We start from the raw sequence: 20,926 nt of genomic DNA, 5'->3' as shown, positions 1-20,926 counted from the left end.
AACCACATTTGATTTCCCAATTGTAAAATTGAAATTTAGAACATAAAGGTAATGCAGCAGATAGTTTCTGTCTCATAAAATAGTTGATAGTAAATATGGGTTAGTTTTAGCCACAGATGTGAATTTGCCAGAAAGAGTAATGCTAATTCCCGTTAGTCATGGTCGTAGAGTGTTTTACCTCAAATGAGAAAATGTATAAAGTACTCATTCTTCTCAGTTTTTTCCCCCTTTGGTTCTGGTGAAAGAATGTCCCAGAGATTCACTCCTGGGTAGTTAAACCTTGAGTGAGGAATCTGAGAATGAGGGTGGAGGGAAAGGGGTGTTTGGAAGAGTGGGATGCTAGCAATTATGTGATGGAAGAGAAACAGGATGTTGATTCACATGTAAAAATCTCCAAGCCCTGACCTCATAGTTGAGATTGATGAAAGGATACCTTGCAGATATTCACCGGGCTGGACGCACCTGGTGGAAGATTTCCTGCTGGGCATTTGTCTCCTGTTTATTGAGCACCTGGGCTTGCAGAGTAGTGCTTGGTCGGGGTTGGGTGGGGAGATCAGGGGGAGGAGTTCCAAGAAGTGGAAGATCTGGAATCTTTCAGGAGCCTGATGGGTTTGGAGTTCACTGGGAGAGTACCTGGAGCTTGCTGTTAAACGCACAAGGTCTGGCGGGGAGCTCAGTCATGAAGCTCTGTGGGAGGGGTGGTGTCAGAACATTTTTCTGGAGGAGTGCTTTGTTAAATAGCCGACAGACTGGTCGTTAGGGGTGGTGGGGAGCTGGGCTGTAACTGGGACCCAGTGCCCACGGTGCCCCAAGCCGCTAAACCCTTACCCTCTTGTCTCCAGTTCTGACTCGGGGCCCTTGCTGCCACGAAGTTCTCTCTATAGATAGCCCAAGTGTGAATTCTCACTTCCTTCTGGTGCTTCCCCAGTAGGGCTGTGTCAGTGTTATTCATTTCGGCATCTGTTCACCTGCTATCCTGGGTCATTTTTCTCTCCCCTGTTCCATCAGGGGCAGGCCAGGTGTAACACTCCTTCCCAGAAGTGCTTTGTAAATACTCGACATGTGATTCATTTGGGTTATATCTCTCTGTATTCCATGGTACCTGGCCCAGTGGCATTGTTGAAAACAGGTTAGAGTTTGTTTAGAGCTGAATCAGTCCCTGTTTCAGTGTGGAGATGCTTTAGGAATAAAAGGGAAACAGGAAATACTACTTGGTGGTTGGAAACCACTCAGATTAAGCGGGATTTGGGATGGGGGTGGGGGTTCAGTCTCTGCAGCTGAGCCAGGCCTGGAGAAAACTCTGTGTTTCACATGAGCTTTTGCCCTTCAACAGGGCCGTTGTCCTGGCTTTGGGGTTGCAGATGTGGTGGCATCAGATGGGTCTTTGAGGGGTGGGGCCGTCGAGGTGTTTCTGATGACATGCCATGTCCTCTGCAGTTCTTTGCCTTTGCCTACCCCCAGCGTACTTGGTATTGGCTAGAGTTTCAGGATTAGAAAGATAGTGAAAGGAGTTTTACAGACAGGGCTAAGTGATGGGGGTGTGGGTGGAAGGACTATCTTTTAAGCCGCTTGGCAGGAGAAGTGGGGATTACTTAGAGTGAAACGGCAGATTATGTTCCGTGTGACTAAGTCAGAGGCGAAAGGCTGAGAGCATTGTGAGCCCCAGTGAGAGGGCTGGGTCTCCGGTCTGAGGCCAGGAGTGGGGGTCCCGAGCCACTGTGCATTTCGTCTCACGCTTTACTTGAGGATTGGCTCCGAGCATATTCTCAGCCCTGACCCCACGCCTGGCTCAGGCCCTGGGCAGGTGGTGGCCCAGTGCAGTGGGGGTTCACTCGCCCTGGATGCCATGGTCACCTCTCCACAGGACCCCTTGGACCTGAGCAGGGAAGCCCTGAGGAAGGGCTTGCCTTTAGTGAGGAGAGCTGTTCGGGGCATCGGACACAGCCATCAGCTGTCCCCCTGTCAGCCGTCTGAGGGTAGCTGGGAGGAGGTGGTCGTCAACTGAAGAGCAGTTCCTCTTTCCCCCGACCGCACGGGCAGCCTTCACTTGCTCTTGGCCAGCAGGACAGTGACTGGTCTTGGTTTCGAGCAGCAGTCAGAAAGCTGCGGTCCACCTGCCTGGTTTTGCAAATAGAGTTTTATGGGAACCCAGAGATGCCAGCTCCTTATGGCTTATCTGTGGCTGCGTTCCCCTGGAGTGGGTGCACATGGCTGCTTTCCAGGGGTGCTCAAGGACAGCTTTCATTGGGCCAGGAATCTTTAAAGTCCTTTAGAGAAGCTGACTCTGTGTGGCACCCAGGGAGGGGTCTGTGTGGCCAGGGTGCCAGCAGGCCACCTCGAGCACTGGTGCTCTCCCCAGACTGCCGAGCACCCAGCACATTCTGGTCTGGAGTTGGTGGGATGTGGGTGTTGGGGGTACGGGGCATTTTTCATGGTGGCCGAGTTAGACTTTGGACTCAGGCCTGACTTTGACTCCACCCACAACTTAACCTGCCCTGCGATTTGGGGTTAGTTAATGTACCTCTCTGAGCAGAGTCACAGAGGAGGAGTTGTGAGAATTAAGGAAGCTGAGGAATATGAGCCCTCCCCCACACAGTGCCTGGTGCTGGGTCGTTGCAGGAATTAGAGATGGCTCTTAGTAGTCTTTATTTTACTTTTGTACTTTGTTTTTAGAAAGAATGTACCAAGAATGCTTTTTTGTCCCCCTCAGAATTTGTTTTTGTTCCTACTTGTCACTTATTACACGCTCCCTCACTTGCCGCAAACCTCATGCTGCTGGCAGGTAGCTCTGGTTGCTGGGCCGGCCTCAGAGGGTGGGGTGTGGAAGCTGGGCCCTTCAGTGCCCCCTGCTTCCCAGATGGACACTTCTTAGGACAGGCCCTGGAGGGCCGGTTCCCAACTCTGGGCACTGGAGCCTGTGCCAGGGGGGAGGGGCACAGCTTCCTGGGCAGCCATCGAGTTATCGTACAAGAAACCTGATGCCCTCGAGCCTGGAGAACACAGCTCCAGAGTTCAGTACCATCCTCCATGTGTGTCTGGGATGGGCTCTTCGCATCAGGGAGGCGTCTGAGCAGGGCTGTGTACCGTTCATCTTTCCTCATCATCCGTATTATGTTCTGTGGGTTTTAGTTTCCTCAGTAGTTGGACTTCCAGGATCCTGGCCTGGTGTTACAAGTCAGGCTCTGTTGGGGCTGGTTCTGGAGGTGATGAGCTGGGCCAGCCCATCACTGCCACTACATAGGCCAAGGTAGGTCTTTCGAAACAGGTAACGGAGAGGCAGGCAGTGCTGGGCGCCAGGCAGTCCTCGGTGAGGAGGGGAGGTGGGCGAGGGTGCAGAGGAGCCGTGGGCCTGCTCTTCAAGCCCCAGCGAGAAGGAAGGGGGAATTCTGCACCGGTCTGCAGGCAGGGCCGAGCGTAGGAAGAGAACAGAGGCTGCCTTGGAGCCAGCAGGGCGGTGGCTGTGGGGCAGCTGCTGGGGAGGGCTTGGGCACCCCTGGGAGCAGCAGGCGTGGTGTGAACCCCTGGCGGGGCGTCCTGGCTGCAGAATGTCCTGCCTGCCTGAGCTGAGTGACTGGTGTCCAGGGGACTGGAGACTCTGGGCCTGGAGGGGGCCTCGCCTCCAGGCTGGCAGAACCACTGTGGGGAGGTTTGCAGCCAGGGACCCTGGGCTCTTCCTACTGGTGCTTCTCTCCCAGGCGGTCGTGGTTTTTGCCTGTTTCCATGTTAAGTTGACTTCCTAGTTTCTCTCTCTCTCTCTCTCTCTCTCTCTCTCTCTCTCTCTCTCTCAACCAAGCTAAGTAGTGTGGCATCTGTAGGGGATTTATGTGCAGGTGTTCTGTAACTGGAGTGCCTGTAGGGAGGGAAGTACCTGAGAAGTTCGGACAGATGGCTGCCCCCTTGCCTTGTGACAGAGATGTTCATAGCACTGAGACCTGGACGGGTGGCTCTCCGGCTGGCAGGTCCACCCATGACATCCTGCTCATGACTGCCCCACACCCTGGGGTGGCCCGATGCCTGTTTCTGCCTGCACAGTTGATGTGGCATCTGCTTCAAGTGGGCCCTGGTCCAGCTGAGCTGAACGGTCCCTGTGAGCCATCTCCGCTTGTTCGTGGCGCTTGGTGGGACCCCCCACAACCCCACCTTAGGTGAATTTGAAGCACGTTTGTTCTACGAGAATAACCAGGAGCCTCATGTGCTGGGGTCCTTTCACACGTCCTCTTGCATTTGTTTCTTAGTGAGCCTCGTTTGAGTCCTCTATGTCACCCTAAATTCTGTTTCTAAGCCACATTCTAGGACTGGGAGGCACCTGGGGGTCAGAGCCCTGAGAGCTGGGTGCTGGTTGAGATCTGAGGGTGGGAATGACCCAGAGCTCTTGCTTTTCCTTTATTCCCTGTGTGTGCCAGAGGGTTTCCGATCTCCAGGTGTACACAGGGCGTCGTAGGATCTTATATGGGGAAAGCTAAGTCAGAAGCAGCCAGCACTCCCACACACACGTCAGCACAGTTCTGCACATCCGCTGCTTGGACAGGTCTCTGGGCCTCTGTTTCCTCATTTGTAATTGGTGATGTCTAAGGCGTCTTCTAGGTCAAGGATCTGACAAACTGTAGAAAACAAAAGAGAAAAGAGAGCAGAGGTGAAGGTTTTAAAGTGAAACAGAATCACTGAAATGGATAATTTCAGAGTGAAAATTAATTCTAATTATGTTGATTGCAAATGTTTGTGTACAGAAAATTCTGTGCTTTTGCGTTCAGGTTTCAAATGGGGAAATTTGACAGAATACATCTTGCGTTTAGCTTGGGACACTCAACTCTTTGCATTTCTAGTCTCCAGTGGCCGTGTGTTTCTCGTGTTCCATTTCCTCGTGTGTTTGTGGAAGTTGGGAATGTGATAGAAAGGAGCCAGGTGCAGGCCTCTCCAGAGAATGCACGGAGCTGGAGTGAGACGTGGCCACAGAATGCATTTCCGTCTACAGCCTTGCCTGAGAGCCTGACTTCTTCGACCCTTGTTCCTTATGGCCGTTTTCAAGGCCATGTGCACGGTTCTATCAAGGGGGTGGGGGGCCCGCCCTGGACCCACGATGTTTCGCCACGCAGTGCACTCGAATCTGTCTTGAACGTGAGGGCCAGGCACAGGCGAACAGGAGAACCTCAGCGGCCCTGTCAGAGCATTGCCTCCTAACCACCACCGAGGGCTGAGGCTGCTGGGCTGCTCGGAAGGGAGTGGACGGGGTGGGGCTGTGTGGGTTTCTAATTAGGATCGTCTTCTCTGCCTCTGTCCATGTTGGGACTGCAGGTCAGGGGTCTCCTCAGAGAGCGTGTGACCTGGCCTGTCTTGCCTGCTGGCTCCTCTCAGAGAAGTGACTGCGGGCAAGGTGCTCCTGGCCGTGGCCAGGGCGTTCCCTCTGCGGCACAGGCTCAGGGATGCAAGATTCACAGTTCCCTGGAGCCCAGCAGCTCAGCCTCGGAGACTGGGCCCCCTTGGAGTGGGATTCGGCCAACTTGGGTGTCAGTGAGCCACCAGCAAACAGTGTGTAACCTGACGGGCATGACCTCCATTAAATATTCAAGAGCTAAGTCCAGCATTTCTCTCTTTTATGCCTTTAAGGTAGATATATATTTTAAAAGCCAGCACAAGTAGGTCAAATGCAGATTCAGTGAGAAGTGGGGATAGTCAATAGAGGAAAACGATTTGTCAAGCAAGCAATCTTAATTCTGGCTCTTTTACAAAAAAACCCAAAAACCTCAAGCCTTGCCACTATATAAATGTAGCACACGCTTGTTATATAAATTGAGGAGAGGACAGAGGGAGGGAGGAGAGAGATCCTCGTGTCTTGCTGCCTTTTGTAAGTGTGACCATGCCAAGTGCACATCACAAGGTTCTTCTCCCGTGAGCAGGTGATGGATGGGGTGCTGTTACCACAGCTGCCAGTGGCCAAGCCTCGGGCGTCCCCTTCCGCTGCTGGTGTGGGTGTCACAGAGACCATTCTCTCTTTGCTTTTGCATAAGTGAGCCTGAGACTTCTGAATTTGGGATGTTTTGGTATTTTCTCTTTTTCTGTGTTCTGTAGTTTTCTTTATTTCTGCCTTAGGATGGAGGCCCCAGGGCCACTTACAAACACAAGCAACATGAGATGCTGAGGGCCCTGGTGCCCGTGTCAGTCGCAGCCTGGTCACAGTCGAGTGTGCAGGCAGCCCTTGCCGGCACGCGTACACTCTCCAGTGCTGCTCAGGCTTAGGTGCTGGAAGACGGTGTTCCTCCAGAGCTCCTGCCTGGGTGCCTCTAAACGAGAGTCAGTCTGCGGTCCTCTGGGCTGTTGTCCAAGATAAAGCCCAGTGGAATTTGGGGGCCCCCGGCACTCCTTGTAGGATGAGAGCGCCGCCCCAACATGCTGCTGCCCAGTCTCTCCTAACCCTAGAGTCTCAGCCTTGTTTGTTTCTTTTTCTTTCTTTCTTTCTTTTAATTTTGGCTGTGCTGGGTCTTCGTTTCTGTGTGTGGGCTTTCTCTAGTTGCAGCGAGCGGGGGCTACTCTTCGTTGTGGTGTGCGGGCTTCTCATTGCAATGGCTTCTCTTGTTGCAGAGCATGGGCTCTAGGCATGCAGGCTTCAGTGGTTGCAGCACGCAGGCTCAGTAGTTGTGGCGCACGGGCTTAGTTGCCCCGCAGCATGTGGGATCTTCCCAGACCAGGGATTGAACCTGTGTCCCCTTCATTGGCAGGTAGATTCTTAACCACTGGACCACCAGGGAAGTCCTCGTCCTCGTTTCTTAATGAAGCCCATCAGAGCAAAACAAATCCACGGGAAGAAACTGGGCCAGGGAGCCCTGTGGGGGTCCATGGAGGAAGCTGCCATGAAGCCTCCTGAAGTCTGCTTAGCAGTGGCAGGGCTGGAGGGGTGGGCTTGTCACTGCTAGGGGATGGCCACTTGACCTTCAGTATCTTAGGGTCACCCCATGGGCCTGCATTTCCAGGTCTAGGTGGGTGGGTCTTCCCTCCCGGGAGGGAGTGCTAAGGCCACACTGCTGGGGCCAGCGTGGCAGCTGTTGGACTGAGCTTCCTGCCCTCAGCTGGTGACACCACGTGGGAGAAGCATGGGGTGACAAGGCTCCCAACTGAAGCCCATTCCAGCTTCCCCAGTGCCCTGGAGGCTGGCTCAGGCAGCGGGTCCTGGGACACCCAGGGAGCTGGCATGAGATGGGGGGACGGTGCCCAGCTGTGGGCAGCCAGTGCTCTGGTGCAGGTCTGGATGCCCAGCACCCAGGCCTCTCTTTCTGGGGTGCTCGGCCCCAGCTTTCTAAACCTATGTGTGGATTGAGTGCCCAGGATGGCCTCCTCTAGGTTTTCACACGGGTTTTTAAGATAAGCCACGGACTGTGCGGCGGGGGGTGGGGTGGGGGTGGGGGGAGGGTGTCACTGGAGGCACTGCCTTCGCTTCCTGCCCGGGGAGGAGGCATGGAAGGCGCAGGCCTCCGAGGGCCCGGCCAGGTGTGTGCTTCAGTCTCCTGGCTCAGTGCTTCCCCATCTCTGTGGCCAGAGCATGTGGCTTCCTCTGCCTTGGAATTTGTCCCAGCCCCCAGGACAGGTCACGAGCCCAGCTCTGTCACCTTGAAGAGACGTTGGACTAGACACAGACCGTTAGAGCCAGAAGGGCCCCGGCCTCCTCTTGGCTGAGTATCTCATTTGACAGATGGGGAAGCTGAGGCCTGGAGAGAGGAGCAATGCGCCTTGAGTAGCTGAGCGTGAGCCTGGACCCCAGGGGTTTGACCTCCATGCTCCCTCCACCTGTGGCTCTGTGCCCCCCTCGCCGTGGTGCCAGCTCTCTCCCAGCTGTGCTTCCAGCACCTCCAGGGACCAGTGCCTCTCTTGTTCTCCGGGTGGGCCACCAGGAATGTCTGTTGGTGGATACAAAGCCTGGGTTCCAGACCCTGAGACGCAGGTGGGGTCCTCTTTGCTCTTCCACCCTTGGGCCTGGGCTCCAGCCCAGTTAGCAGCAAGCACCTTGGACTCTTTGGCCTTGTTCTGGATGTATCCGTGAGGCTGCTCCTTTTAAGAAGGCAGGGGTCCCCACGCAGCGACAAGCCTGCCCCTCCCCTTGGATGGCTGGGTAGTTGAGCACGGAGGCCACTTGCCTTTGAGCACAGGGTATGGGTGGGAGCATGTTGGGGAGGCTGCTGGGGGCGTGCTGTCCCCCCGCCCCTTGCTACCTCTGCATTTGCCAGCCTGGGTGCTGGATCCCCAGTCCCTCCTGGGGAGTCCTCAGCCCCCCGGGGTTAGAGGGCCTCACCTCAGGCACCCTAAAATGGGGCCACGAGCCTGGCCTGGTGTGCACTGAGCTGAGGGCTGGGCCTGGGTAGGAGTTCCTTCGGAGCATTGGCCACGTGGCCTTTTAGTGAAAAAGCCACCCCTGTTCAGCGGCCTCCCACCCCTGCCCTTCTACGGGTCAGCCTGGTGTCTGGAGGCCCAGCCCCATCGCTGGCTCTCCAGTGCTCTCCAATGCTCTCCAGGGCTTGGTCTGGGGTCCCTTTGCATCTGGGCGGTGGCCTTCTCACCTGGCCCTGGGCGTGCCACCACCACAGTTTTGTGGGCTCACCTCCTTTCCCTCCTTCTCTGTCCTATCCCCCATCCCTCCAGGCTTTGGAGGCCTGGGTCACTTCCTTTTCCTCTCCCGCCCACTCCCAGTGCTGAGCGAGATACCCAGTGTGTCGGTGGCATGGCCTTGAGCCCCGTTGTGGGGCCTCAGCCCCGTGTGACAAGGGAGGCTCCCTGGGGTGTCCTGAGGGCGGAGATGAGCCCAGTCCTTGTCTGATCTTTCCTTCTCGACCTTCTGCCAGCTGTCTGTGGAGGTAGCAGTGAGCCGATGAATAATTCCTGAGCTTGGCAATCTGCACTTGTCACACTTGGGCTCTTTTCATCCACAAGGTGCAGGGAAGAGCCCCTGGATTCCGTGTTGTGGCAGCTCCATCCTTTTCTTTCCAGACCTCGGCCCCTTTGTAGGAAATGGCGGCTGTTTTTCACCAGTTGGGAGGCTGCTGAAGCATCATTCTTCCTGAAGCCTGTCCCAGGGGTCTTCTGGCCTTGCTTGGAGAAGAGGAGGGGTCTAGGGAGTCTGGAGAAAGGGCTGAGGAGCCAGGCCGGGAGGCAGGATCCCTTGGGACAATATCTGACCAGTGCTTCCTTAGACGAAGTTGGGGATCTGTGTGTGGTTGGATGCTGCCCTGGGGGACAGGAAGCCCATGGGGGGACCAGGCAGTGGCCTATCGAGGCAGGAGGTTGGGTTGAGCACCCAGGGCCTGTGGGAGAGAAGAAGGGGCAGAGGTGCTCTGGGCTGAGCGGGGCCTGCCCACCCATCAGCGAGGCTCTGGGTCCTGCTGGCCCCGCATCCGGATTTGATCTGAGGAGAGCAGGTTTTTACAGCTTTGTGGACTCAGGAGGAAACCCTTGAAACCACCAGGTTTATTACACAAAATTCCAGATTTGATGCTTATGAGTGAGAAGGGGGCCCTAACACAGCACTCCGCTTCACGGTTGAGATTCCTCCCAGTGGGAGTGAGCTCTGGGGCCCGTGGGCTCACTATGTCCAAGAGGTTCAGGGGGTTCCGCCTCGCCACCTCCCTGCCAAGATGCCTGATGCTGTGTGCCGTGGGCAGTGAGGGTCCCTAACACTCAGAAAGGCCCTGGCCCTGGGGGCAAAGCAGGGCCTGCCCAGGTGTGGAGGGAGCGCCTTCTGTAGATGGACCCCGGGGGGGCGCTGCTGTGGGGGAGGCCTCCTCGGTGGTCAGCAGTCTCAGGGGAGCTCTGGGGTCACTTGGCAACAGAAAATGAAGCTGTGTTCCATGAGCCTCTGACTACCCAGTCCTGCCCAGTGAGGAGCCCCAAAATGAGCAGTGGCGGCCTGGGTCGCGGTGTCTTTCAGATGCTGACCTGTTGGTATCAGTCCCGCTTTTGAGAGCATCCCATGGGGGAAAGTGTGTCAGGTTACTCTTGTGGGACGGTTGCTGAAATGAGAAAAGGATGAACTCGCTCTCAGGAATTATTGGAGCTATGAGGAAAGAGGCCTTGTACACAATCTCCTTGCCTCTGAGTAAATAGGGAGGTCCCCTTGACGCAGCAGAGCTTAAACTTGGCTTCACCTGCAGTGGTGACAGATCAGGGTCAACGGCTGCAGGTGGCTGGAAGCAGGCGACACTGCTTAGGGGTTCCCTAAAGCGCCATAAATGCTGATCCTTCCAGTTGTGTATTAGACACGTACAGCCCACAAGCCTCCAAAACTCCCTTTAGCCGTGGCTGGGCTGCGGGCCAGCTGTGGGAACTGCGCTTTCTTGTCTGGGATTCACCTTGGTGTGTTGTTCTTTGTAGGATGAAACAGGTGCCTATTTAATCGACAGAGACCCCACCTATTTTGGGCCTGTGCTGAACTACTTGAGACACGGAAAGCTGGTCATTAACAAAGACATTGCCGAGGAAGGTGAGTCGCAGGCAGGACCAGGATCGGGGGGGCCCTCCCTTGCTCTCCAGCTCCATCCCTCACAGATGCTTATCTCAGAGGGAACAGGGCTGCTCTGTGCTGCCTCTTCCCCTTTTCTTCCTCCAGGAAGCTGAGACAATCCAGAGCTGGGTGGGGGCTGGTTGGGACTGCAACCCACTCCCTCCTTCAGGTGTCCGGTTGGTGGTGCCCTGAGGGTGGGGCTCCTCCCTGGGGCCCACTGCTCTCTGGTTGCCTTGATTCACACAGCTTGGGGCCCGCCACCTCCCGGGGGTCCCCGGTGTCGGTCACCCCGCGTCTGCTCTCCTTCTGGGGCAGCCCTGGCAGAACCCCATCTGAGTTCTTCCTGCGTTTCCAGATGCCTGCCGTGCTATGGCTCCCAGCTCAGGGTCCGGTCGGTGCTGAGAGCCCAGGGCTCTCTCCCCTTTGCTTGTTGAGCTGAGCCTGCTCCCTCCTTCTCTCCGGGCCCTCTTGCTCCTCCGACTGCGTGTCTGCATCTTCTTTTGCAGCGTCTTTTTCGTGCATACACGTGTGTTCTGTGTGTGCAGCTGTACAGTTTTAGGCAAACTGTTCCCAGCATGATTTGCTTAGAAAGCAAATGTGGTACTTGCCACAGATCAAGCCCCTGCTGCCTGGCCTCACTCACCTGTCTTCCGTCAGCCTCAGATGCAGTGCTTTTTTTTGGGAGAAAGGCCCCCACGGGTGCCGTTTCCCATCTGCCCCTCAGAGCACGAGGGGCGCCTGGAGCGTCTGGATGGTAGAAGGCTGACCCTTCAGGCCAAAGTGCTTATCCTGAGGCTTCCAGGGCTTATTCACAGCCCCACAGTCCCCACCCCTGGATCCAAAGGGAAGGGTTGATAGGACGTCGCCCCGCATCATCCTGAGATGGGATGTGCCAGGTGCACCTCCCTTTGGGGCCTTGAGGAGAGAGACGTCTGCCTGGGCGGTGGCTGCCCCACCACCCGCTCTGCTGAGTCCCTGAGACCTCATTAGGCTGCAGCTTGAGGGTCAGACAGAGTCCACGGCTCCGAGCCCCCGGTGCCGCTAGTGCCGGGACCCGCTGTGCAGAGTGCAGACTCGTTGGGACGACCAGGCATGGTGGCAGGAGGCATGCGCCTGACCTTCTGGAATACCCATGAGGAGCCCCGAGGCAGGGCCCCTCCCATCCGCTCTTCAGAGTTACCTGGCCATTCAGAGCCCCTAAATTGGGGACGTTGCAAACGGCAGGAAAGGGTTCCTAAGTTGGCAGGAGTTCCACAGCTGAGCAGCCTCTCAACCAGCTGTCTTCTGACTGAGTGACACAGGGACCCATGTGAGGTGGCCGCTAGCCCAGGACAGACGGCCGCAGGCTCTGGAGGGGGTCTGTCCGAGAAACGTCCCGGGGGCCTGGCGTGAACTCAGCACCCAGCAGGTCACCTGGAAGGACGCGGGCCAGACGTGTGTCCACAAACGTGCCCTTTCTCCGTGTGTACCCTGGGGGCCCTGAGAGCCAGCGGTGTCTGCAGAGTCTGTAGGATGGCAGGACGGGGGCCGGGGGCTTCCAGTTGGCTGGGCTGAGAACGGGCCACCGGTCCACTGAGGGGCAGAGGCACAACGTTTATTCTTTGATCTGGTGGGAATTATAGTTGTTTTTCTTTATTCTAGGGGTGTTGGAGGAAGCAGAATTTTACAATATCACCTCACTAATAAAACTTGTAAAGGACAAAATTAGAGAACGAGACAGCAGAACATCACAGGTGAGACCGGTGACTAAGGTGCAGGAACCTTCCGAGGCCAGGCATAAAGGCGCGGCTCACTTCCCTCCCTCCTTGCTGACTGGCTTCCTCTGGAGTTGTCCTGGTGCCTGTGGGCCGCCCTCTGGACACCTCCCACGGTGCTGTCAGCTGGCGCCCTGACTGGCACACAGGGCACATGCTTCGGGGGCCCCACTCCAGTGGGGAGCGATGAGCAGCTGCTGAGGAGGATGGTCCAGTGAGGGTGAGGAGGGGGCAGAGGGAGAGCAGGAGACCTCTGTGGGGCTTGAGTGTGTGGCCGTCTCAGGGAGGGCATTGCAGACAGGGCACAGCGAGTGCAAAGGGCCTGTGGTAGCTGAGTACTCAATCCATTCAGAGGACCAGTGTGGCTGGAGGGACAGCACAGGGGAGTTGGCGGCAAGCTGGGCACAGACGGATGAGGTGGGGGTCCTGTAGGTGTGTGTAGGCACGATGAGAGTTTGGCTTTTACCAGGAAGGAAGGGCTCAGTAGGTACTCTTTGTGCTGGACTGTGTCCCCAATGGTGCAGAGCCCCATGTGGGACCCATTTGCACTTGGCCACGGTCAGCTGTGCCAGGGCCAGCACGGCCACTCTGCTGCCCATTAGGCCAGTGTTGTTTGAGATGGGCTGTGTCTAGCACCTCCCACGAAGGGAGGTACCAGAGGGTCTAGGCATTAGTCTTTGTTGCAGTGCCAGCTCTGCACTTGCTAGTAGAGCGCCAGGCCCTGCCTGGCAGGTTCCCTCTGCCAGGAGGCTGCTGTGAAGTGCACTTTCTCTCAGAGCTTCATGCCAGACTACATGAAGAGTCTCCGTCCACTTAAAACCCTTTCACTGCCCCCCACCCACCCCGGGCTTTCCCGCTGGGCACCCGGCAGGCCCAGAGCTGGAGCTCTTGGCCTTTGTGAAGAGGCTTGCTGACAGCCTGGCCGCTCCGAGTGGCTGGTCAGGGGCCAGGGGAGGGCACAGTGGGGTGACGGCGTGGGAGGCTGGGACCACCCACCACACAGCTCCCGCCCTCTCCCTGTTGCAGGAGCCACAGGGCCATCGGGACAGCGGGAGGGGCCTGGGGAGGGGGCAGGAGATGTGGCCACGAGCTCCCCAGTCATCTCTGGCCAGTTTGAGGCCTGTTTTCCCTCCGCCCAGCCCCCCTGGTTACGAACCCTGTGACCTGGGCTGGCACCAGCCCTCTGTGCCTGTGTCCCCCCTGCATGGTGGATGTGGGAGAGGCCCCCTCACAGGCTGGCAAGGGAATTAGCAGGCTCAGGCTGAGCAGTGCTCAGTGTCCTCCACTGTTTCACAAATGAAGGCACTTGGGCTGTGTGGTGACCCGTGTACTTCGAGCTGTGACCCTATCACTGACACATCGTGTATCGGCCGGAGCGGCAGCTGTATTAGGACAGGCCTTTGGCCAGTGCTCCCTGCGGTGTTGCCAGAAGCCGAGCTTGGAGCATAGCTCAGCGAAGGTCGGGTGGGTGAGTGGATCGGAAGATCCACGGGCTCCTGTCTGAGCTGCTGTGCGTGTCTGAGAGCTTTTTTCTGTGAGCAGGGCTGAGGCTGGTCCTGCTTAGCTCTCAAGGCACCCCCTTAGTTCAGAGAGTTTGTGTGGTTCCCCCAAGGCACAGGAATGGCTGTCATCGTGTATTCACATCTAGCCACAGGTGCTCTTGGGATTTCAGGAACATGACTCATTTTATTTTGGAATTCAGAAATGGAAATATTTTTGGAGGTGGATGGGAAAGCAGAAAACGGCAGCTGTTCCAGCATGTTTGTTTTGCTTCTTCGGTGGATGCCTTTGGGGTTTCTTTAGGCATCACGACCTGGGCCCAAGAGGTGGAAGGGAACCGTAGGCCTCCCCTGGGCCCCCGTCGCCTGGGCCCCCGTCGCCATCCCCAATTGGCACGTGGGGTGGGGCTGTGAGGGGGCGGGGCACGGGCGTTGCCCTCACCTGTGGCCCTTCTCACAGGTGCCAGTGAAGCACGTGTACCGTGTGCTCCAGTGTCAGGAGGAGGAGCTCACGCAGATGGTCTCCACCATGTCCGACGGCTGGAAGTTTGAGCAGGTAAAGTACCCCCTGAGCCTGCAGCACAGTGGATCTTTTAATTATAAAGGCCCTGCTCGGGTCCTCAGGTCAGCTGGCCCCCGGGACCAGTAATGAGGTGTTGGGCGGCCTGCAGTTCATGGAAGCATGGGTCCCCATCATGTCTCCAGCACCTCTCACAAGCAGCAGCTGTACCAGTCCTGACTAGATTGGTCACGGGTGATGGGGGGAGCAGCAAGAGTTGTTCTTAGGGTACCACCTCCCAAGTATTCTCTCTGCAGTTATTTTTCTTAGTCTAGCCCATTCTTTTGTGGGAGGACTGTTCTGTGTGCTTTTTTCTAACATCTCCGTGTGCGTGTGTGTGTGTGTGTGTGTGTGTGTGTGGAGTCGATATCCTGAGTGCCTCCTGGCATGACCCCGGCACCCATCCCCTCCCTTGTCCGCCCTGGCCCCTCCTGGCCCTTCCGTGCTGGCCGAGCAGATGGGGCTCCGGCTCCTTTGTGCTGCTGCTGGCATAGATGCTCTTCCCCTTGGGGCTGCTCTGCAGTCCCCCAGCCCCCTGTCCTGCCCTTGATTGGAAAGTGCTGCTGACTCTGGCTCGGCCATGCCCCTCATTTTCCTCAGCTCTGCTTTTGCTAGGACGCCTGTGAAAAGGGGTGAGAGCCAAGTCTCTTCCACCCACCCACCGCCCTCTGTCCACAGCGCTCTGGTGTTTCTGTGGGCATGCTGCCTCTCGTCCTGGGGAACTGCAGCCCGTTACCTGTGGGCCTGAGAACACGGCAAGGATGTCCTCTTGAGTGGGTGGTACCTTGCCCACAAGCTCATTGTCGCTGTTTGTGTGTCTTAGGCAGAGACTCTGAGGTTTGGGCTTATGACCCTGCCCGGCCCAAGCCCTGGGCACTGGTCCTGAAGGGCGGAGACCAGGTCTGTGACCCCAGCCCACCCCCTCTGGCTCCTGAGAGCCTCCTCTGGTGCCAGCTTTCTGTCCACGGTGGGAAATCATAGGGTCCCCTGGCATCCCTCCTAATTAAGGCTACCCTTTCTTATGGGTCTTTTGAAATAATGAATCAGGCTATAGAATGCTTGGCGTCCTCTTGAAATGTCATGAAAGGCGCAGTCGGCACTTGTGTCCCACTCTCCACCCGGAGACGTAGCCAGCAGGGCTGCTCTGATGCCCTGCCCTTGCCCTGGGGCGGGGGTGTGGAGGGTGTCCGCCGGGTCCTGTGGTTACATTTGCATTCCTCACTCCCTGACCCCAGCACAGTCACACCAGGCTCACAAAGAAAAGGAAGGCTCCCACCGCCCCTCGTTTTGTCCCTTGGTGTGCAGCCTGGAAAAGGGCTGGGGAGACAGGAGCTGCGGTCACTGGTTGAGGATCCGTGAACTAGGTCACCCTCGCTGTGGCTCCTGCGGAAGGGAGAGGGGTTCCCGTGCCTCCTGCATGGGCATATCCTCCCTGAGACCAGCTCAGGGGCTTTGTCCTGAGCTCCTCTGGGTGGATCCCAAACCCACAGCAAAGAGCAGCTCCTCTCTCCCCAAGTCTCACCCGCTTTGCCCAGTTCCTCCCTTGGGAACGTGCTCCCCCCGTTCATGCCAGAGAAACCCCAGAACGAGGGTCACGTTTGTTCACTTGTCTGCTTCCTAGAAATAGGAGCCAGAACTGCAGGGGAAGAGGGGCCAGAGCCTGGGACCCCACGAGGTGATGGGGCTGAACCCAGAGTTGGCCAGTGGTCAGTGACAAGGCCAGAGCCAGGTTCTGAGAGGCTTGCACGCCTCGTGAGGATGTGGTCCCTGGGCAGACCTGATTATGAGTGGCTGCATATGCGCTGCTCCATCTGCACCCGGGGCCGGGCACCCCTGAGGTCCGCAGGTGGCAGGTCTGTCTCTGAGAGGCATTTATGAACCTAGAACAGCCTTCCAGTCTGTTCCTAGAACAGACCTTTTTATTTTTTTTTTCCTCCCCGTCCTCAACTCTTTATTTCACTCTCGCTTTATTTGCCATCTAACCCCCACTGAAAAGCCTAAGGTTTACAAAGAAATTACAAAACAGCATTGCTGCAAAATCAGTCCCATGTTTGGGAAAACAAATACCTGTATGTGTACACAAAACACAAACTCCCTGGACCCCATTCCCCAGCATCCAGAGTGTTATCTCTGGCAGAGGCTGACAGGTGGGCACCCTACCTAGCCTTGGGGGAAGGGTGGGAGGGATGAGTTTCTCAGGGGGTCTGATCAGTTCCCTCCATAACCTCTAAAAACCATCCACTTCTCTCCACCAGAGAGACAGGGTGGGCATGCTGGCCCTGGGGCTTTCCTCTCCTTTCCCAGAGCGGCCCGCACCGCTCTGCACACTTCCCTCACTCGGCGGTGCTCACCGTGTCCTTGTCACTGCACGTGGCGCTCCCGCCCCTGGCCTCTCCTCCATGGGCAGTTCCATCAGTAGAGAAGGCAAAGATGGAGGGCCTTCCAGGCACTGCCTCGATAATTGTGCCACTGATAGCTCACTACAATTTTAGTGCTTTTCTTTTGATTAAACACAGAGTCCCTGGTGGCTCTGGGCTAAGCTGGAGCAGGCAGGTCGGACCTCAGCTCCTGTGTGGCTGTAGTAGTGACCTGGAGGCCCGGGGATGCAGGGCCATGGGCGTGGACACACCCAGACTGAGATTGCGGCTGAGGTGTGGGAAGCCACAGCCCCGGCATCTCTCCCTGAGCCTGTTGGAGCTGCTGCGGCCCTCCTATGCCCCTTCGCAGTCAGTAGCCCCAGTGAGAGGAAGGCTTGGTCCTGGCTTCCCTGGGGAGGGACTCGCCCTCACATGTGTGTGGGCGTGTGCTCACACTCGTGTGTTCAGAGCCCGTGCGGAGGGCACAACTTATGGGCAGGGCAGAGTGCCACCGCCCCGCTGCCTGCTCTCGGGCCCGGCCCGCTTGATGCCCACTCCAGCGTCGCATTCCCCTCCCCGGGTCACTCAGCGTCCCCTGGACCCAGCCAGGAACCAGAGAGGAGCTTGGACGTGCTGGCACAGGAGGCCTGTCCTGCACGTGGTGTGTGTGGTGTGTGTGTACGGGTGCGTCTGAGCTTGAGTGTCGGTGTTCAGGGACTTTATTTTCAGTAAGTTCGTTAAAAGTCTCTTGGTTGAATCCTGTCCCTTAGCTTCCCTGAGCATCGGCCGTTTTTGCGGGGGGGTCTTTGCAGGCTGTTTCCCTCCTGGCGGGGGGCTGGTCTTGAGCCAGGTGTGTGAGGCTCTCTGCCCACATCCCACTGGCCTTCTCTCCTCCCAGCTGGTCAGCATTGGCTCTTCCTACAACTACGGGAGTGAAGACCAGGCCGAGTTCCTCTGCGTGGTCTCCAAGGAGCTGCACAACTCCCCGTATGGCACGACCAGTGAGCCCAGTGAGAAGGCCAAGGTGGGTGAGGCTGCGGCCCGAGTGCCCTCTGCAGGGCTGGGTTTCTCTCCTTTGCTGTGTTGTTTCTTACTGTCGTCGCGGCGCTCCTGGCCATGCAGGCTTCCTGGCGGCCTGCTCGCCTCATGCTGCTTGTCCATCATCACATAATTCTCGCCTGGCATATCAGAAGCAGAGTCCTGGAAGAGAGGACACGGATGTCCACGGGACGCGAGTGGTGGAGCGCGGGGTTGTTGAACATGCTGCGGCTCCCACAGCCCAGGCCTTCTGCCCTCACCTCTTCTAACCCACTAGCCTGCTCCTGGAAGTGTTGCTGTCTTCCAGTCCTGCCGGTGGGGGCTATGCTTCTGAGTGATGCCACTGTGGGCTGTTTTCCTGGGTACTGGGGACGTCGAGGCTGGAGGGCAGAGCCTCCTGGTGGCACCTGCCTCGGATACACCCATCCCAGGCTTGGGAGTCGTGCTGGTTTGTAAACGGAGCAGATCCGGCAGGATGTGTGATTTTGAGACTCCACGGAGTGTTGCCTTGGCCTGGCACAGGCCAGTTCCTGTTGAACTGTACCGGCTCCCTGCTGGACGTCTGGCCCTTCTGTCTCCCGAGGAGCGCAAGGGCAGCCTCGTGGCAGGGAGCAGCTGCTACCCTTGCCTGGAGGTGACAGGTTCTAGTGGCATCTCCTCTGGGCTTGTTCCTGAGGTCGGTGACTCCAGATGTGTCTGTCCTTGCAGAGTCCAGCATCAGCCTGGGCAGGACTTCTGGACCTTCAAGCCAGGTGGTGCCTGGACAGCCCCATAGCCGGCTCTGAGGGGACCCAGGGGCTCTGTGGCAGCCAGCCTGTGTGTCCTGGGCCCACAGGCGGCCCTGGTGGAAGGCTCTGGCATGCTGTCAGAGGGTGTTTTGAGTGAGTGTGGACAAGGCCAGCGAGGTTTTAACTGATGACATTAAACCGGGGGCTCCAGGCCTTCCTCACACTCTTGGCTGGTGCCACCCTGGCTGCTACCTGCCTAGAACTGCCCCTGTGAGCCTTTCAGGGTCTTCCTTGGAGGCATGGGCTTGGGAATGGATGGCAGATTCACCTCGCCCGCTGGTCTTCCCGCGGTGGCCATCCTCCACTGGTGCTCGAGGCAGCTCTTTCACCCCAGCACGACTGGGCAGTTGTCCAGGCCCTGGGGCCTCCAGAGTCCTCACATCCTGCCCCACCCCACCCCACCCCCAACCCCTGGCCTGCAAGGGTGCCTGCAGGTGCAAGTGCAGGGCCCGGGCTGTTCCGCCGCTGCCCAGGACAGGCTGTCGTGGGGGTTGGTGCAGGTCCCCGCAATGGGCCGGGAGCAAAGGGGTTCTGGTGCCATGCCTGGGGACATGCTTCCTGTTGAGTCAGGGTAGGAGGCAACCCCACCTCCCGGAGCCCCCAGCCTCACGAGGAGCCATACCTCTCTGAGCATTTGCAGGGCTCTTTTGCAAGTTGTCTTATATTTAGAAACTTTTATTTCTGAACTTGAAAAATTCTCATAGCCAAGTTCTCCAGGGCAACTGCCTGAGCTCATGTCCCTGGGGTGGCTTTTCAGCTGCAGAAGGGATGCGTTTGTGCTGACAGAACTCCACTCATGACCCCAAATCCCTTTGCCATTGAAAGTGCGGCCCTATTTCTCTCTCCAGAAATACCTGGCTCTGGAGTGTGGCAGCAACAGCGGCTTCTAAACTGGGGCCGTGGCAGGAGCTCCCCAGGAGGTGGAGCACAGCCAGGGCCTCTGTAAGCCATGGAAAAGTGTTGAGGCCGGATTGGGGGTCATGATCTGGGGACACCTGTGCACAGCCTGGTTGGAGCAGTACTTCATGTTCTGAGGACACTGGGTCCACTACTGTGGACCTGCTCATTGGGTGCCCACAGCACGGGCCAGACACACACACACACACACACACACACACACACACACACACACACACACACGTGTCTTGAGGTGGAAGTGACAGGAGAGAGCGGGTAGGGGTCGGGCAACTCAGCGAGGGGACCGGTCCACTGAGAGCAGCCCCAACTTCAGGGGCTTCCCAAACCACTCTACTACTCCATGATCTGCTGGGAGGACTCAGAGCTCACTGCTGGCTGTTCTGCTCAAAGTTACAGTTTATTACAGGAAGTACAGAAAGAGGGGGGATTTCAAACTTGCCAGGGGAGGGTGTGTGGGGCAGAGGCCAGGAAGTATGCCAGACGTGGAGCTCATGTCGCAGAGGTGCTCCTTGTGCAGTCAGGATGCGTGGCACCATGCACAGAGCACCGCCCACCAGGGGTGCCCCGCCAGCCTCCGTGTGTAGAGATATTACTGGGCTCAGTCACGTAGGCATGATTGATCCATTGATCAACAGTTGATCACCCATGTGCCTGATTGCAGTCTCCAGTCCCCCAGCCAACTGACCCCCCCCCCCATCACATGGTCAGACTGGTGTGTCCTGGAGGTCATGACCTCCCAGGAGCCGAGGGCAAAGGCCAGACCTCTGTTTGGGCAAGGTTCAGTTTTTCACAACACAGAGGGAAGGAAAACTCTGGAACTTCAGGAGTGCTGGGGCCCAGGGACGTCGTGCTTCCCCCCACAGTGTGATCTGGACGAGGCTGGCCTGTAGTTCGCCGCACAGCACAACTTTAGGTCCATTCCTGAGCGCCGTGCTCTCTGCTGTCCCGTGGAGACCTGGCCTGTCTGGGTGGGCTTCCCTCTGCTGCCTCCCGCCTCGCCCTGCACTGACGGTCCCTCTCTTCTTCTCCTCCCTGCCGCCTGCCGGTGCCGAGCCAGAGTGACGACGAGGACACGGGTCACGAAGGGAATGACTCAGATTAAGTGTAAATGTCATGGTGAGCCTGCGCCCTTGAAACTGACCACCTACCTTAGTCTCCTTGATCCCAGCCCCTCCTTCGCTGCGTCTGTCTCATGCCTGTAGTTGACAGAGAACCTTCCATGGTAGATGCCAGCGCATAGATCTGCACTGGAGCCAGTCTGTCTCGGGGCGGGGCTGTCTGTCCCCTTGAGGATGCCTGTGTGGGTGGGGTTGGGACCTTGGCTGAGGCACCTCCACGCTGTGTGTGTCAGGCTTGGGAAGGGCCTCCTTGCTATGGGTGCCAGCAGCAGGGATGCGGGCCTGCGCCCCCTAGGGACACGCAGCCCCCAGCCCGCCAGTCTCCCCACCGTCACCAGTCTACCCACGGGCTCAGGGCCAAGGAGTCGGAACTTGTGCCACAGAGAGTGGGCCCTGATCCCGACACCAAAGCCTG

The 20,926-nt window shown here is 57.5% G+C and overlaps 1 protein-coding gene across 3 annotated transcripts in view; it reads left to right on the top strand.

Moving 5' to 3' along the window:
- Positions 1 to 20,926, top strand: part of KCTD5 (potassium channel tetramerization domain containing 5) — a 54,959-nt gene that overhangs the window by 1,908 nt on the left and 32,125 nt on the right. For 2 of the 3 annotated variants that reach the window (XM_089896353.1, XM_022594597.3), the window contains exons 2-5: positions 10,351 to 10,459; positions 12,122 to 12,213; positions 14,194 to 14,289; positions 17,548 to 17,673. In XM_089896353.1, coding sequence (XP_089752479.1) covers positions 10,351 to 10,459; positions 12,122 to 12,213; positions 14,194 to 14,289; positions 17,548 to 17,673 — 423 coding nt within the window. Of the gene's footprint in view, positions 1 to 10,350; positions 10,460 to 12,121; positions 12,214 to 14,193; positions 14,290 to 17,547; positions 17,674 to 20,450; positions 20,510 to 20,926 lie in introns of all 3 variants that reach the window. The other variant, XM_022594596.3, reaches the window with a different exon arrangement.

Source organism: Delphinapterus leucas, chromosome 15 (genome assembly GCF_059928025.1).
Source record: "Delphinapterus leucas isolate spDelLeu-1000000601 "Yukka" chromosome 15, BTC_Dleu_Yukka2, whole genome shotgun sequence".
NCBI classification, from domain to species: domain Eukaryota; kingdom Metazoa; phylum Chordata; class Mammalia; order Artiodactyla; family Monodontidae; genus Delphinapterus; species Delphinapterus leucas.
The sequence above is the reverse complement of the archived record's forward strand: the minus strand, read 5'-3'. Positions and strand labels throughout refer to the sequence as shown.